The following is a 16,694-nucleotide window of genomic DNA, read 5'->3' as shown; positions in this document are numbered from 1 at the left end:
AACAGGGTCTTCTGATAGAAAGTGTTTGCAATCTTAACTATAGGTGGTACTATCTGCGCCACCTATAATTATAATCCCCACATTAACACTTTTCCTCCTTTTTCCAAGAGGAGCAGATTTAAACCCCATTTGAATGAAATATCTACACAAAAAGACAATCACTCCATTGTTTTAAATGTTGGTTGAAAAGCAGCATAACACTTAGGATTGAAGTTCAGTACCCTCTCAGTTATGCAATGGAGCTTCATGTGACTGAGTTTCAAGGATATGCACAGGCATGTGGTTTAGTAACCCCTGAAGCAGATAGTGTAGTATTTCTGTATTTTAATGTCTTCATCATTTATTATGTGCGGTCTGCAATTGTTCAAATCAATATAATGAAATGTCCTGAACAAAGTACAGAGTTTTGGGAAGATGGATCAAATGTCTGAACAGTGCCAGAATGACTCCATAACCACATGCCAACAAACTAGTTCTGGCCAACAGTTGGATTTAGTAGTGTATATTGACAATTGGATCCTTTTTACAAATCAGACAGGGAAAGCAAAGCCATCTCTGAACAGTCACTTTAGTAAAAGTAAGTTTAAGGATTGCTATTCTTCATGGCTATTCTGCTCTTCCAGAATAGGAGTTCCATGCACAAAGAGAAAGCAGAATAGCTTTGAAGAGACCCATTTTGTGGACTGGAGAGGAGAATTTAACTTAGTATTTTTAAGTCATCTTTCTCCTAACTAAACCTTTCAACATTTAGCACATTATCCAAAGACAGGTAGGAGTCTTTTATAACAAACAAATATAAAATACATGTTCAGTTATTTTATAGGTAAGTCCTAAGGAATAGTAATATTCCTAATACAAGGTGTTTTAAAAAAAGAAATTTTGCAAGAAATTATTACAGTATTATTTCACTGCATTAATCAAGAATGTTTTATAGTCTGGTGACTGTCCTGTGTCAGAGAGCACACAGCATTGCCAAACACAAGCATTCAATATTCATCAGCCACCAGTCTCTTCCCCCAATTATTAGATTACCTTAAAAAACATGAGATTTTGTAAAAGAATAAATTGGGAGTTTGCTTTTTGGGTACGCTTGGATCATGTTTTCAAGTTTTTCTGTGTAACCATGAAGACTAAAAAGCTTACATTTTTTAATGCAACCTGAGAGTCTCATGCAATCAATTGACCCCAATAACTGGGTTTTTAAGAAAAATGCCAGCTATCATGAGACATGATAAAATTGTGATAGTTAACAGCACTGAGCACATGATACTATTTTATTATGGAATCTCATATGTTATTACAACTTTCTACAGATATTAACAGTAGAATGGAAGTTAACTCAATTTCTTGGGTCTTTATTTGTTCGTTGCTTATTTTTCAGATCACATATGGGAATTTAAATATCTACTTGCCCGATGTAGTTCTGTTTCAGGTGACCTTGAACTGCACACAACTCCGTGGTCATCCTGTGAGTGTCTGTTTGATGATGATAAAAGGGCAGTTGAATTTAAAGAGAAGTTTAAAAAAAGTGAAAAGTCCGTTATGACAGTGACAAATCTGTCAACATACTTGGAGGGGAAATGTTCAGGTGAGATTATAATCCATAACTCCATGCTGACTACCTATTTAACTGAGAGATGCACATTGCTAAGCAGGACAGCTGACTATATTTATGACAGTAAAGGGAGTTTTCAGAAAAATCAGACACACGCAGCTGGCTGTAGGCCTGAAATTGTGTGTCTTGGAAGCAGTTGCTCAGTGTCCCAGCCAAAGCGTGAATGCAGCCTTCATTTGGAAGGCGCAGAGATGACCTCTGGAGGGGAGCAGAATAAAGGCAGCTTTGACACACTTAATCCATATCGCTATTTACTCTCCACCCTAACATTTTTAAGTATGAGGATAATTAACCATTGGAGTAGCTTACAAAGGAATGTCACAAATTCTCCATTACGTGAAGTCTTTAAATCAAGATTTGAAATCTGTCGTAAATGTGCACTAGTTCAACCAAAAATTACTGGGATAGGTGCAGGAACTACTAGGTGGGTTTTGTGGCCTTCGTTATGCAGAAGATTGGACTAGATTATCATTATGGTCCTCTTTCACTTTAAAAGCTATGAAAACCTCTTGGAACAGAACAAAAAAGACATTGTCTTTCAGAGCATAGAATGGATACCTATGTCTGTATATATCCATTCAACAAAACTGTGCTGGAAGAACATTGTTGAGGATGCAAAATTAAATATTCAAAAGATGAGAAATGAAAGAATTATAGTTTCCTTGCAACCTTGTATATGTGCATATTGATAAAGCTTTTAATTATATTGCTACATGCTATGTTTTCCACAGGACCCTTCCCTGGTTCAGTGCACAGAATGGACAATGCACCTGTTCAGTAGTTCTTTTATCCATATCAATAACCAGCTGTTTCCATTGTTTATAACTGTGATCAATTTTAACAGTACAACCATTTATGGGAATTTGATTAATGGTAAATAGGTAGTTTTGCCAATATATATTTTGCAATCACATTTTGAACTAATCTAATATCTTAGGAGTTTTGATCACAAACTTAAAATTTGGCAGGGACTTAGTCCTGAAGTTGAAGGAAACGTCTTTTGCTGTACCCATGAAAATCTGTCCAGGTTTAATTGAGTTGTAAGCTGTGGAAAATCACCATTTACAGATAGACAGTAGGACTTGTTTAACATTTGTCCTTTTATTTTCTGATTGTTCCAGCTGCACTGCTCATGCTCCCAGGCTCTACTGAGTCTCAGGCATTGTGTCCATGTGATAGACACTGAGCTAGAACTCCAGGTGGAACAAAAATCAAACAAATTCTGCTGCTGCTTCACCCGTCCATCAAACTGTCCTTGGGTGCCATAAACTTTCGTTGTATCATAACATCCTGTTTCCCCTTGTCTGTTTTTGTACTTGCCATAGAAAGTTTTATGTTTCCACGTTTACCTACAAAGACACCCTATGTATGAGAAATGTTTGATAATCCCTTCTACTGTCATAATCAGAGAACATCTGAGCTATTATGTTGTATTTCCTATCTGATCTCTAAGTTTTTCTTTTTTTTCAATATTGGCATCTATCGCAGTAATATCTAAGCACGTAGGTCATGACATTCAGATTTATTTTTCTTTATCATAATGATTTAATTATTGAGAAAATCTGTTGTAAAGAAAATAAATTTACAGTTTCAAAAAGATAAAAGTAAATTTTAGGCTGTTGTTATGCTAACTATTTTGAATTTTGAATCAGCTGAGCTATATCTTCTGGTTACTGCTTTCTATGATATTATAAAATGCTAAGATGGCACAATTTTATCTAATCCTTTGTTTTTATAGGAGTCATTCAACTAAAAGCCCATGTCTTAGAATTGAAGTTTACTGTTGCTGCTGCCCAGTACAGGCAACTCATCTTCGATGCTGACACTTCATTAGAATGCATTTTGGCTTCTCTTCCTATGATCATCTATTCAGGTTGTGCAAAATGTGGGTTGGAACTACAGACAGATGAGAACAAGATCTACAAGCAGTGCCTTAGTTGCTTACCATTTAACAAAGTGAGAAAGTTCTACAGGTAAATTAAATAAGAAAACTAAAACCAGTAAAACAACATTTAGTATTGGAGAGAGAGATTTAAAATAGGTTGAATAACCATAATAAATTTCATGTAAATTTGGCTTCACATACGTTAACATTGTGAATGGGAATATGTTTTATTCCTTACTATACTATCTGTATGCTCTTTAAGAAATAGCATTTTCTGGTGCTTTGGATGGAAAACTTTACAGAATGCAAAGTATCCTTATGTATTATATTATTTCTATCATTACATAAAGGTTATATTCTATCTTTAAATAATTCATTATAATTCGTTGACTCCCATTTAATTTAATGAGGAGATAGTAGTGATGTTTAGGATTACTATAAAAATGGACTGGGATCAAGGAGGATCCTTCTTCTAGCTCTCACATGAGAAAGGATCCAAGAAATCCATTTGACCATGTCATGTCTCTGCCTAGCTTTGAAATTGGGTGAAAACAGAACTTCATCCTAAAATAGGTACACCGTCTAATTTAAACAAAGGGGAACAAAAGGCAAAAACCCTTGCATTTTTCCAACAGATTGCATAGGAGCGAGCAGGCATATCATAATTAACAGCAGATGGCAGCATGAGACAGGCTGAGCAAACACTTGGGTTTATAATAGGCTAAAGCAAACTTAAGCCTCAGCATTTGATTTAACAACATCATTATTATTAAACATAGAGGTTGGTGTTTATTTAAGGAAATGATCATTTCAAGCTTATATTTACCTTTTGAAACTTAACTTGTTTGAAAAATGGATTAAGCATAACAGGCATGTAGTACAGGTGGCTTCTGAGGCAATAAGCATAAAAATCTAGCATATAATTTAGTTTTACATATAACTTCTTTCTTCCTTAATTTATTCTAACTTGCTTTATAATGAGATAGAACAGAGAGTGTGGTGATTGAGTACCAGCGTATGAAGCAGTCATTTTTTACTAAGTAATGGCTCACACAGCCATTAATATAGGGCTCACTTTTATTGAATAAGATAATATTGGCCTGGTCTGTGGAATTATCTCCTACTCAAAAATGCCAGGGGATTAGTTTTTGTGTGATTAGAGATTGTAATTATTATTTATTATTTTCTGAGCGCTGACAGTGTGCTTAGGACTGTATTAAATAATCATAGATGACAACATGATCCCCTTCCCCAAAGAAAGCATACAACCAGAATTAGTCAGGGGCAATACATTGTGAACAAACATAAGTAAGTCCTTCCTTTACTACTGTGAGCTACACAAGTGGGGAACAGACACTGTACACCATAGCATATGGCTAAAGGGGGCCAAAGAGTCTAACCACTCCCAAACTGGCAGACTGTACCCCCGAGAGCTGTGGTATGCCAGTACTTAAGAGAATGGTAGGACAGCACCTGCTGCTTGGGTGCTGCAGTAGTAAGAGGTCCTCTGTACTTTCTTTCCTTTATGCAACATAGGTAAGGATTTGGCATTATTCTTTAAGAAAAGACATAACAAGAATACCGAACCCAAACTAATCCAAACCTTTGATAAAAATACATAAATTATCAGATGCATAAGTTAAAATATATATGAAGTGGTGATCAGCCAGTCAACTCACTTTATGATAAAGCCAAGTCTACCATAGATACAGAAGAAAAAAAGTATGCAAATGACTATTACTAGAATAGGTCTAGAGCACGTGGGAGGAGATTGCTTCTTTTACAGTTCCCTAGACTGTACTTCAATTTGTATACTTGAGAATTGCTAGCAGGGGATTTTTAGTAGAGACCCATAACTCTGGAATTTGCTTCCCACTTTTGCTGTAGCCCAGGCCAATTATTATGACCTTCTGGGCACACTGCAAAGCTTATCTGGTTTCTCAGTCTTTTCCTCTGAGCATGAATTAAAGGAAAAGGGTTTTGTCGTGTTCAGCAAGGAGAGATTTCTTTTAATGTTGACATTTTATCAGAGGAAATTTTTTTTATATTTGTTTTTCAACTTTGTTGTAAGAGCATGAAATAAATATGATAGATGCATAATATAAATAAAATAAATAAGGAGCCTCTGCCATGGAAATTTTACTTTCTCTTTTCAAAATGAGCCTAAAGGACACCTGTTTAATCTCACCTAAAGCCTGGCATAAAAGATAGTGAGACAATGGCCTAGAGTTGCATTATAGTACTAGTTCCTGAGTATGAGTCTGAACCCTAATGTGGATCTTAAAACCACAACTTTTATAAAGGATAGTGAATATCTAATGCTTTTTACATGGACATTTTGGTTTTTGGTGTTCTAGTAAAATGTCATGCATCTCTTAATAGCAATTCCAAATTGTGTGTTGTAACGCTGCTTAGTGCATATTAACAAGAAAAGTTTCTTTCCCCTGCTTTACCACAGAGACATGCCATCTAAATGAGATACAATTTGTTAAGAAAAACATGTTGTTCTCATACTATTTTCCTATTTGTGTAAGAGCATGAAATGTCAAAATTGGTTTGCATTTAAAATAGTGAATATTAATGATGGAGATGAAATTACATTTCTTTCTCCTTAGTCCACTGAATCATGTTCCCCATGACTAAAGGTTATTTAAAGCTGTTTCCATGAGAGTATTGTAAATTCAGCATGATTGGTGATTCCAAAAACAGAATTGCTCTTTGCATGTTTTATAGGAGCCAAATTTTTATAATCTGCATGTTGTTTGTACTTTGTAACATGAATAGTTCTAATATGGATCATCTGTGACTTTTAAACAGGTGTCTTTTTAACTAATTCAGATTCATAATCTTAAACACGTTCACTTATTTTTAGGGTACAATTAGGAATAAATGTAATATCTCAATATTTTGTGTCTCTCTCAAAGCAATGGGAAATGTCCAACTTGAAATAGGATCTTATTTTGATTCAGTAACAGCACAAAAAATTACAGCTGATAAGATATTAAAACACTTAGCTTGACAAATATATCGTTATCTCTGGGATTATAAAATGTTTTGAATGCCTCAGATTTTGTTTTTCCATTTAAATGTTTAATCTTTCTTTATGAAACGCAACCATGATCTGCGTGAACTCTTGTTTGTTAACCTTCCAGGCGTGCTACAAAGCTCATATTTTCCCTGTATTCTCTGAGGCTGTTGATGGCATGGGCTGAGGTGGACATAGCTGTGTTTATATATATATTGTTTATGGATAGATTTTTAATTTATGGACTAGGTGCCCAGAACACTCAATGGGTGCCTAGAGTTGTATTTAAAAATTAAAATACATAAATAATAAAAATAAATCACATTCCTTCTGGGCCATGGTTACAATGGCCCAGAAAAAGTATTGTCAACTAAAGGAGATTAGAAAGAATTGTTAACTTTTCATACTATCATAACTCTGTTGGATTCAGAGGACACAAAGCTCCCTTATCTTCCCCTTTCCATGTTTTTATCCCAGGTGTCTATCCTTTCGAACTTACTGCCTTCTTTATCCAGAATGTTGTTGTAATAGTGTTTCCTTCAGGTGACACACAACTGTATTTTCTTTACCTACAGCTAACAGCACTTTGGTAGTAAAAAGAAGGAACACAGCAGTGCCAATAATAATGAGCAAACAGATTCCCAGAGTGCACAGGGAATTACACCCAATAATGCCTGTTTTAGTTCAAGAGGGATATATGCTTTAGTCCTCATGACTCCTTTAAAGGAGTACATACAGCATCAGACTGTTTTGGTGCAGCAAATGTTATATATTGCTGGGGAGAGCTGGATTTCTGGCAGCATTTAAGGATTAGAGAATATTTTGGTAACATGGGATGAAAATACTCAGTTTCTCAGTACTTGCCTATCTGTGTCATTAGTGAATTTTAAAGGTATTTTTAAATAACATGTTCGACTTGACAGAGGTGGTTATGTATATTCTCTCCAGGTTCACCAAATTCTAGCTGGATATCTGGTTTGCAGTGGTTTAAAGTAGCCATGTTAGAAAATATAGTTCGTGTGCATAAGAGATTAATTACAGATCAGCATTTTCTTTGTTAACTATAAGTAAAACTGACATAGGCTATATCTACACTATAAGCTAGGAATGTGATTCCCCTGCTCATGTACACATACTTTCTCTTGTTCTCATTGAGCTAGTCATACTGAGTACATAATCACCGGAAACTAGTAGTATGAACTTGGTGTGGCTAAGTGCGGCCTATACTGCTGTTACCCATACTACTGTGACTACATTGCTATTTATACTCATGCAAGCTCTCATTGAACTCTCTGAAGTATGTGTATGTGAGCAGGGGAATCACGCTCATAGTGTAGACATAGCCATTGTGTAAGGTATCGACCAGAATGTTGAACCAAGAGTGACAGATATCTGAAAAAATTACTACTAGATGTTACAACAGGATGTTGATTTTCATTAAACCATGTAAGCCCCTTTGAGTGAAGTTAGATGACATTGGGAACACAGCCTGAATTAAGAACCTGAGACAGCATGCCAGAATAAGCAGAACCAAGCAAATGTAAATCTTTTCCAAATGCCCCATTTCATCCACTACAGGCTTTTTCTGCAATTTGTTTTGGCCTGTGGATTGCAATAATTTTAAGTTTTTTGTCCAGAGGCTGTATAAAAAGAAATCTTCCTAAATTGCTGTGAGATTCCCAAAAGAATGAGGCAGAAAGATTGACCCCCTGCAAAATGTTAAGGATACAATTTGTAAGAAAGATATCACGCAAAAGACCATATTTTGCATTTCAGAGGTCTAAAATGAAATAATTTCTGCCTTATCTCTGATGTGAAGGGTTTTTTTTGGTTTGTTTGGTTTTTTTTTGCAGTTAAGCAGTTTCTCCAGGACATTAATTTGAATTTATTTGGACATACAGTGGACAATTCCTTATTTCCATATTTTTGGTTGAATGCCCAAAATTTCATAAAAGACTAAAAATCCTAGATTAAATCTGATGCAGAATAGAATCACTTCTTTTTTGATACTTTTACTTTGGACAGTGCTTTACTTTCATTACCTTTAAAAAGTATCCTCCGACTAAGTTTTTCTCATCTTTTGTGATTTAGAAAGAAATCAGCTAGGTTCTCTGCAGTCTTCTGAACCCCTTTCTTTGATTTACCACTTTATACTCTCATATTTCATTGGCCCCACAGATCCTGGCTGCTTATATTTGATGTTTATCTTTATATCTCTAGGCATTTATTCACATTTCTTCTTAATCTCCATTTTACCTAACAAAGTCTATGTTTCCTTCTTTTAGCTGATTATATGAACGATTTCTTAACTCTTCCATTCAGGCAATTTTAACTAGCTTCCTCATTTAAAAAAAAATCCCCCTTCTGAAGCACCAGGCAATATATCTAAGTTAATTATATTGCAGTCAGGTTGTGGGGGTGGCATTTCTGGAACCCACTAATAATTACCTGCATTTATATTTGGTATCTTTCACTCCAAGGATCACAAAGTGAGATCTAAACTGTCTACTTTGAAATGCAGCCACCTCTTCTGAATTAAAACATTGCATCTGTTCAACAACAATTCTTCACTACAGCTCAGGAAATCGAGTATATAGCATCCAGTTAAAACTACTGGGAGAATTTTAAGTAAGCTGAATAGAATTATCCAAATTAGAATTTAGGCAGGACACTATGGTTATTAACTTTCTCATGAAAAGTACCATCAGATCTTTAATGATATGTAGTCAGGGCCTTGATTATTTTTATCTATGTAATCCAACAGATCATAGAATCATGGGACTAGAAGGGACCTCGAGAGGTCTTCTAGTCCAGTCCCCTGCATTCGTGGCAGAACTAAGTGTTCTCTAGATCCAGCAGCACAAGGCTAATATCACCAGCACTACTTTATGCAACTCCTTGTTAATAACTTCTTAGAGGTCTCCATCTTAATTATTTACTAGGACTGTCCATGTTTAGATCATGAGATCTGATCCAAAGAAATATGGATATGATTTTAGTGTTTAGGATAGCAGATGATGTGTCAAAGAATTTACCCATAAGGAAGATGACATTGCCATAATCAATTCATTTATCTGCTACAGAAATGTTGAACGATACTCAATAAAAGTTAATGCAGTTTGTTGCATTTTCTCATCATGTTACCTGCTCAATTATTATATAAATAGTGCTAACATCTAAACACACCACAAATAGGATGTGATCACCATAATAGGAGACATGATATGGGACAAAGATCCAAAATGTGAGCAATTAAAACATATTAGATAAGTGGAAAAATGTATGTCATATGTTTGATTGGGAGGATCAGTCTCTAAATATGGGATTGTTATTTTCTGGTTTTTTAGATCTGATAAGGTTTTCTGTGGCTCACATTCTGTTATTTACTTTAAATAATTTAGTTTGTGAAAGTTAATAGAAAAATAATATTTCAAGATTTTTAAATTTTCTTTAGCTCCAAGAATATCATCAAAAACTGATAAAAAGTATAAATTAGAAATTAGTGTTCTATTTTCATTATTTATTGATTTTTATGTATTTCTGAAATAGAGACATATAACTCTTTCTCTTTGATATTGCAATTTATTCTTAGTTGATTAGAAATTTCAGCAGGTGGTCTGAAACGACTGCTAAGCTGCCAACAGGTTCTGTGAGCCTTAATTGCTTGCATACAGAGAGTACGCTGATTAGGCTGCACCACTGGCCAAGGGTCTGGAGTTAAAAGCAGGGAATGTCCTTGAGTCCTTAAATGCCATAGCTTTAGATACTTGAGTATATTTATTTTTGCTATAATTTAATTGTAAATTATGTGGCAAGAATGGTGGGTACACTTATGCTCTCTCTCTCTCTCTCTCTCTCACACTCACACACACACACACTCACACACACACACACACACACACCTTTGATCTGCTCATTCTTGGCATTAGAGAATTTAGCATTTCACCCTCTACTAAAATACCTACACCTTTTTTTAAACCTCCAGAAAACTTAGTTAAAGAAAACTGTTCTCTAAGACTATATCTCTGCCAACTTCCTTTGGAAACAAGTGCCCTTTCTGTATGTGGAGGTCAGACCAGATGTTATCATTACTAAGGTAAAAATTTCCTTGACTTAATGGCAGTTGTGCCTACTAAAGATGGCAGACTTTGGCCCAGAGTGAATAACGCATGTTAATACATGAATCTAATCTGAAAATTAAAATACCAATGGCTGTAGTGCATTCTTTGAGTGATGAAGGGACATAGTCATTTCCCACTGAATCACAGAACTATCCGTTCTCCTGGCATCTTCTTAAGGAATCTTAATCTCAGGACTAAGGTTTTGAGCTTGAAGAATGTGTCAGATGCTCAGCCTGGTGTAAATCAGCCTAGCTCTAAGACTTCATCTGAGGATCTGGCCCTAAAAGTGTTATATGGTGCAATTTTTATTTTGTTTCAAACTAAAGCACAGATTATGAAAAGCATAAATCTATCCCTATTTTCCAAAATCACAGTTTGGTTGATAGTTCTATGGCAGTCATTAGAGAATCTGAATTAGACTATCAGGTGCAGATTCCTGATCTGCAGGTTGACAGAAATTGAGAGCATAAAAGAGATTAACCAGATCAATAATATTAGGTAAATAAAGGCAATATTATATTTAATTACCTTGACCATAAATTTTGCTTCTGCTGCAAAAATAAAACTATTTCAAACAGAGGTGATGTGTATGGGGGCATGTGAGGTCACGTGCCCCCCCCCCCAGATTTGCTGCTGCATACTGAGCATGTTCAGTAACACTGCTGAAGCTGGCTGTTCTCACTCTGTACCCCTACAATCAGCAGGCATGGGTCGTCTCTGATTTCAAATTCAAGCATTTTATGAGAATCTGTTTTCTGATTTAGACCAGCCCTGATGACTGCAAAAAATACGGGATGTGAGATTTGTATTCAAGTGGTGTCAGAGTTGATGGAGAAAATCTTCCTAAATATTCCTGCAGACTGGCTGAACAGATTCATAGGTACTGTATCAGACATAATTTATTAGAAGAACCATCAACCAGAAACACTAAACTAAAACAAAGTTAGAGTTACTGCCCACGCACCAGAGAGGATGCTAGATGAGAAGGATATTGATCCAGTTTGGTATGATGTTTTCGATATTTTATATAACATTTAGCTTTAAAAGAATTGCATATGTTACATATTCCACTGTGGATTTGTCTGATATTTATACCTAATTCCCAAATACTATTAATCTGTAGTTAAGTTTATAAATATCGATCACTTGTTCAGAATCCTGAAGGAGAATGTTGTAGTTGTCACAAAAGACAAATGTGAGACAGCTAAATTCTGAACTTCCCAGGTTACAGGAGGTTTCTGAAATGATTATTTATAACATTACATAACTCAATACAGTTACTACCTAGGAGTATGTGTTTGTGTCCACATATATAATGGATTTTCATTTCAATTTTTAGAAATAAGTGCCATGGTTTTAGAATGTATATGACTGCAAATGATGTTGTATCTTGCTGAGAATTCTCGTGTTGCTGTCATATCCTCAAACTAGACCTCCTGCTTTGGAACTGCTGTAGGGTCAGTCACAGGGATTGTAGTTTAGTTTATGAATGAAGGGCTCAGCAAATCAGAAGGTGTTCAAAACTCTTCTGAGGAAAGTTCTATTTTTTTAATTACTAAAAAAGTATAATTATTGTAAGTGTTAATTATTCAGCTTTGTTATTCATTCAAATGCTGAGCTGCATTTCCTATAATTTATCCCTTCCAGAGAGGAGATCTAATCTGAGGATGTGACTCTACAATGGTAGCTCTTTGATTGTAGGGGAAAATTTAGGTGTAGATGTTAGCGTGATAACAATGAAGCATTACTGTTTGATTCCCTATCTTTTACAGTGCCTCCCTCAGATACTACCTACGGCATGATCGTGGCAGACCTGTGTCACTCACTGATAGCAGACACTGAAGCATCCTATCTGTTGGACATTAGGAGCCATTTTGTGCTGGATGAAAACAGCTATCCTTTGCAACAGGATTTTTTTCTGCTGGATTTTCATCCTGATCTCTGAAGCCCTGACCTCCACAGTGACTGATTAACAGAGATCATGTGAACAAACAGATTGCAAAAAAAGAGGAGAAAAATTAATTATCTCATGGAAGCAAGTTTGTTTAAAAAAAAAAAAAAAAAAAAAAAAAGTGAAAAAGGTTTTAATCTTTAATTTGTACCAAAAACTAAAAGACTAAAAATGAAAAATCCACCCATTGTATATACTGCTTCATGCAGTATTTTATGAATTGTCGTATAGTAATTTTATATACTGTACTTAAAGGTTTTGCATTTATCTTTATTTAAAAAAGGATTTCCCCAATGTTTCCTCCTCTTCTTCTACTTTACTCAGCCCCTCCAAAAAAGTCCTCTGGCGTTGGACAGTGAAGTCTTATAAACATTGGCAGAGGAGAGGGAAGCCATTATTCAGTAGTATGATCTTATTTGTAAGATTCTCTGATTTGGTTATTTCTTATGTCCTTGCTCTGGTTCCACTCCTCTTTCCTAAGGACAGCTGAATCTTTTTCATTTTCTCCCAGCAGTATAATCTTGCCTCCCTGCCACCAGAACACTTTTTCACCCAAGAATGTAATTTCTGAGCCCACCACACAAATTGTATAGCTAGGGACTGGTCTTTACACACAAGCCACACTGGTTTAACTAAAACAGGTTTTTAATATCAGTTCAGTTAAACTGGTGCAAACTGCTGTGTGGATCCTCTTACATTGATTTAACCATCGTATATGTTGATTTAACTTAAATTGACAACAAATTGATTGAAGCCAAATCAATATAAGCCAGATTTCTATCACATTAACAGTATCTATGCAGGGATTTGCACCAATTTAACTAAATGAATTTAAAAATACATTTTCAGTTAAATTGGTGCACCTTGGCACACAGACTGGGCCTAAATCCAATGAGTAGCGAATATTAAGAATGTTAGTTGCCTTCCATCTGGTCTGTAGTTTCACTGCTGGAGGGACTGATAGGGCCAGTGTGTGTTTTGACAGTTCTCTGCAATTTGTTCGTGTTTTGTATTTAAGAGAAATAGGATTGGTTATGAGCAACTTCTGAGTTCTAATCCTGGCTTTGTCATTTACTATTTCTGTTTTCTTGGACCAGTCATTTAACCTCCCACCTTATTTGTACCTCCAACTCTAAAATGGGGTTAATACCTCTCAGGAATGTCAGATAAGTTAATGTTTGTAAACCACTATGAGAGCAAGAAGTGCTGCTGACATTTTCCAATCTTACCCACGTATAGACCTTTTCCATCTTTCTTTTGCTATCTGTAGCCATCTCCCCTTTATATCAAGGTTCTTATCTCCTTGTGTTATCCTGTTCATATTGAGTTTGAAAAGTTTACCTGTAAAGCATCTTATGATACAAAGGTAGATTGAAATTCTAATAATTCATTTTCTGAAGACCCTTCATCTGCTGCTTACAGACCTGCTTGCCGTAGTTAGTTGAACTGCTAATTCAACATCTATTACCAGAAATCAAATAAATTCCTTGACACGTACCTATATATATGTACCAGTTTACTGGAAATTTTATCTTACTTCCTGGACATGCTTGAGAGTGGCAAGAGCAAAAGCATGTATGTATTTCTTGGAAAGTAATATTGTTTTAACAAAATAAGGGGAAAAAGATTGTTAACCTAAAACTGTAACATTTAACAAAAGAAAATTAAGAGCCTTCTGCTGAACTTAAGCTGATACATAAAGCAACATAAGCCATGTTTCTTGGGAGAGCACATCACATCTGCTGGTTTGTATTGTCAGTACATGCTTCTCATATCTTGTTTTGGGTTAGTTTTCCATGGCAGTTCAGAACTTGTCGCCATGTGCCACTGACGAAGAACAAATTAGCATTTAAATGAAGATCATTAGTTAAGAAAACACAGGATGGTATATGTTAAGTGTTGGGGGAGATATTTTATGTTCTTATTCTCTAAAGGTCTCACATGTAGACTGGAATGAGATATACATGGTTGTATTATAACTTCATTATTCTTAGACTTGATCTACACACACTATTTGTACCAGTATAACTATTTCCGTTAGGGGCTGATTTCTTACTAAGATAGCTACATCAGTACAACACTTAGTGGACATAGTTTTGTCAGTATAAAGGTGACTCATACTGGATATAGCTTATTATTCTTCCCATATGGGAATAAGTATACTGGTATAAAGCATCTTTCCACCAATATAACTGGGTATGGGTTAGGCAGAGTCTTTTTGTGTCCAAAAAGATTTTGTATCATGTAAGGCAACATTATTCAAGGAATAATATAAAAAGCAAATTTGAAGTTTTTAGACCAAGCTATTTTCTGCAAACTCAACTCAACTCAAATATGGTTTTCCAGTTAGCCACAAACTTTCCCATCAGTTACCCTCCGGTCAAATAGTAAGAATGAAATACCTCAGGCTTTCTTTTCTTTTTTCCCTGCCCAGAAGTCAGAGAAGGGTCAAAGCCAGGCTGACCATGGAAACTCATAAAACCCTCACTATGGATTCACAGTTGAGTCCACAGTGTCCTCTCATTATATTTTCTCCTCTAATTTTAGATTGTAAGACTCACAGTAAGGACCTCATATTTAAATTTGCCTGAATAGTGTCATTCACAGCTATTAATAATATTTCAGGCTGATTTTGATCTCCAAATGAACATCCTTAGGGATTTTGGCCCTACCGGCAGTGGTGAGAAGTGGTCACATGCCAGTCCTGAACTTATTCATTGTGCTTGGAGTCTTTCAGACAGCTTCTTCTTGGCTGTTACAGAGGTCAACACCAAGTGTTTGCACTTGTATTCGAGAGGAGGAGTGAACCTGGGCTCCCTAAAAGACACCTTTTTCCTTCAATAATCTCAAGGCTCCTTTCCCCCCAAGTCCCTAGATCCCCAGGATAATATCCAAGATCAGACAGGACAAGGCCTCAGTCATCATGATAATCCCATCCTGGCCAAGACAGTTTAGGCTTGTGACTGTTATTATGTCTTGGTGGCCTCCCACTCATTTCCTGCCTTGTCCAGACATAATATCTCAGAATCAAGATCAGATACCGCACCTAGAACCACAGCTGTTGCATTTGACGGCTTAAATGTTGGCTGGTTGAGCACTACTGACAAAAACTGATCCCTAGAAATTCAGGGGATTATACAAATCAGGAGTACTTCCACCAGGAAGATAACATCTCAAAATGGAAGAGAGTCTTCATATAGGCAACTCAGAATAATGTTGACCCAATGGAGGCTCTGATACTGAAGATCCTGGAGTGCATCCTACTCCTGAAACACAAAGGTTTAGCGTTTAACTGTCTCATGGTTCACTTTGCTGTGATATCTGCATGTTACACTCTGGTACAATCAAACTCAGTATTCTCATGCCTCTATGGTACCAAAATTCCTCAAGAGCCTCCTTCAGACTGCCTTCCCAACTCCCATGTGGGGCCTGAACATTGTCATCCTGAAGCTTAAGGTGCCTCCCTTTTCTCCACTGTCGGAGTGTGCAATACACCACCTTACCATCAAAATGCTGTTTTTCATGGCCATTACCTCAGCATGGAGATTCAGTTTGAACTCCAAGCCTTTATGACAGGACTGCCTTACACATCCTTCCATAGGGACAAACTGGTGGTGAAACCACACTCCACGTTCATTCCTAAGGTGGTCTCAGAATTCCACTTAAACCAATCAGTTACTTTACCAGACTTTTTCCTGAAGCCATGCTTGACATCAGAAGAGAAGAAACTGCATACTTTGGACATCTCCAGAGTTTGACCCTATTACCTCAATAGGACCAAGCCTTTTAGGCGGTCTCCCCACCTCCTTGTGGCCACATCCAGTGCATCGAGAGGCCAAAGTTTCTCATCGCAGTGACTCTCTCAGTGGATCACACGGTGTATTTCTACCTGCTGTCAAATGGCTGGTGAGCTTCTCCCTCTGAATGTCAAGGCACACTCAACAAGGACACAAGCAGTATTCTTTCCTGCTTCAGAAACCTGCCAGTGTCTGAGATCTGCAGGGCAACTATATGAAGCAACCCACTGACCTTTGTTAAACATTATGCACTTGACACAGCAGCCTGGTCAGATGCCAAATTAGACAGTGCAGTACTTC

General features: G+C 36.3%; 1 protein-coding gene across 7 annotated transcripts in view; it reads left to right on the top strand.

Moving 5' to 3' along the window:
• SHLD2 (shieldin complex subunit 2) overlaps window positions 1–14,281 on the top strand; it is a 68,677-nt gene extending 54,396 nt beyond the window's left edge. For 5 of the 7 annotated variants that reach the window (XM_067552492.1, XM_067552489.1, XM_067552493.1 and 2 more), the window contains 4 exons: window positions 1,382–1,588; window positions 3,354–3,588; window positions 11,411–11,526; window positions 12,419–14,281. In XM_067552492.1, coding sequence (XP_067408593.1) covers window positions 1,382–1,588; window positions 3,354–3,588; window positions 11,411–11,526; window positions 12,419–12,591 — 731 coding nt within the window. In that variant the 3' untranslated portion in view covers window positions 12,592–14,281. Of the gene's footprint in view, window positions 1–1,381; window positions 1,589–3,353; window positions 3,589–10,510; window positions 10,622–11,410; window positions 11,527–12,418 lie in introns of all 7 variants that reach the window. The other 2 variants (XR_010920632.1, XM_067552495.1) reach the window with 2 other exon arrangements.
• Window positions 14,282–16,694: the final 2,413 nt, after the last annotated feature.

This window comes from Emydura macquarii, unplaced genomic scaffold (assembly GCF_026122565.2).
Source record: "Emydura macquarii macquarii isolate MOO-44397 ecotype Brisbane River unplaced genomic scaffold, CSIRO-AGI_Emac_v2 contig_1390, whole genome shotgun sequence".
Lineage (NCBI taxonomy): Eukaryota > Metazoa > Chordata > Testudines > Chelidae > Emydura > Emydura macquarii.
The sequence above is the reverse complement of the archived record's forward strand: the minus strand, read 5'-3'. Positions and strand labels throughout refer to the sequence as shown.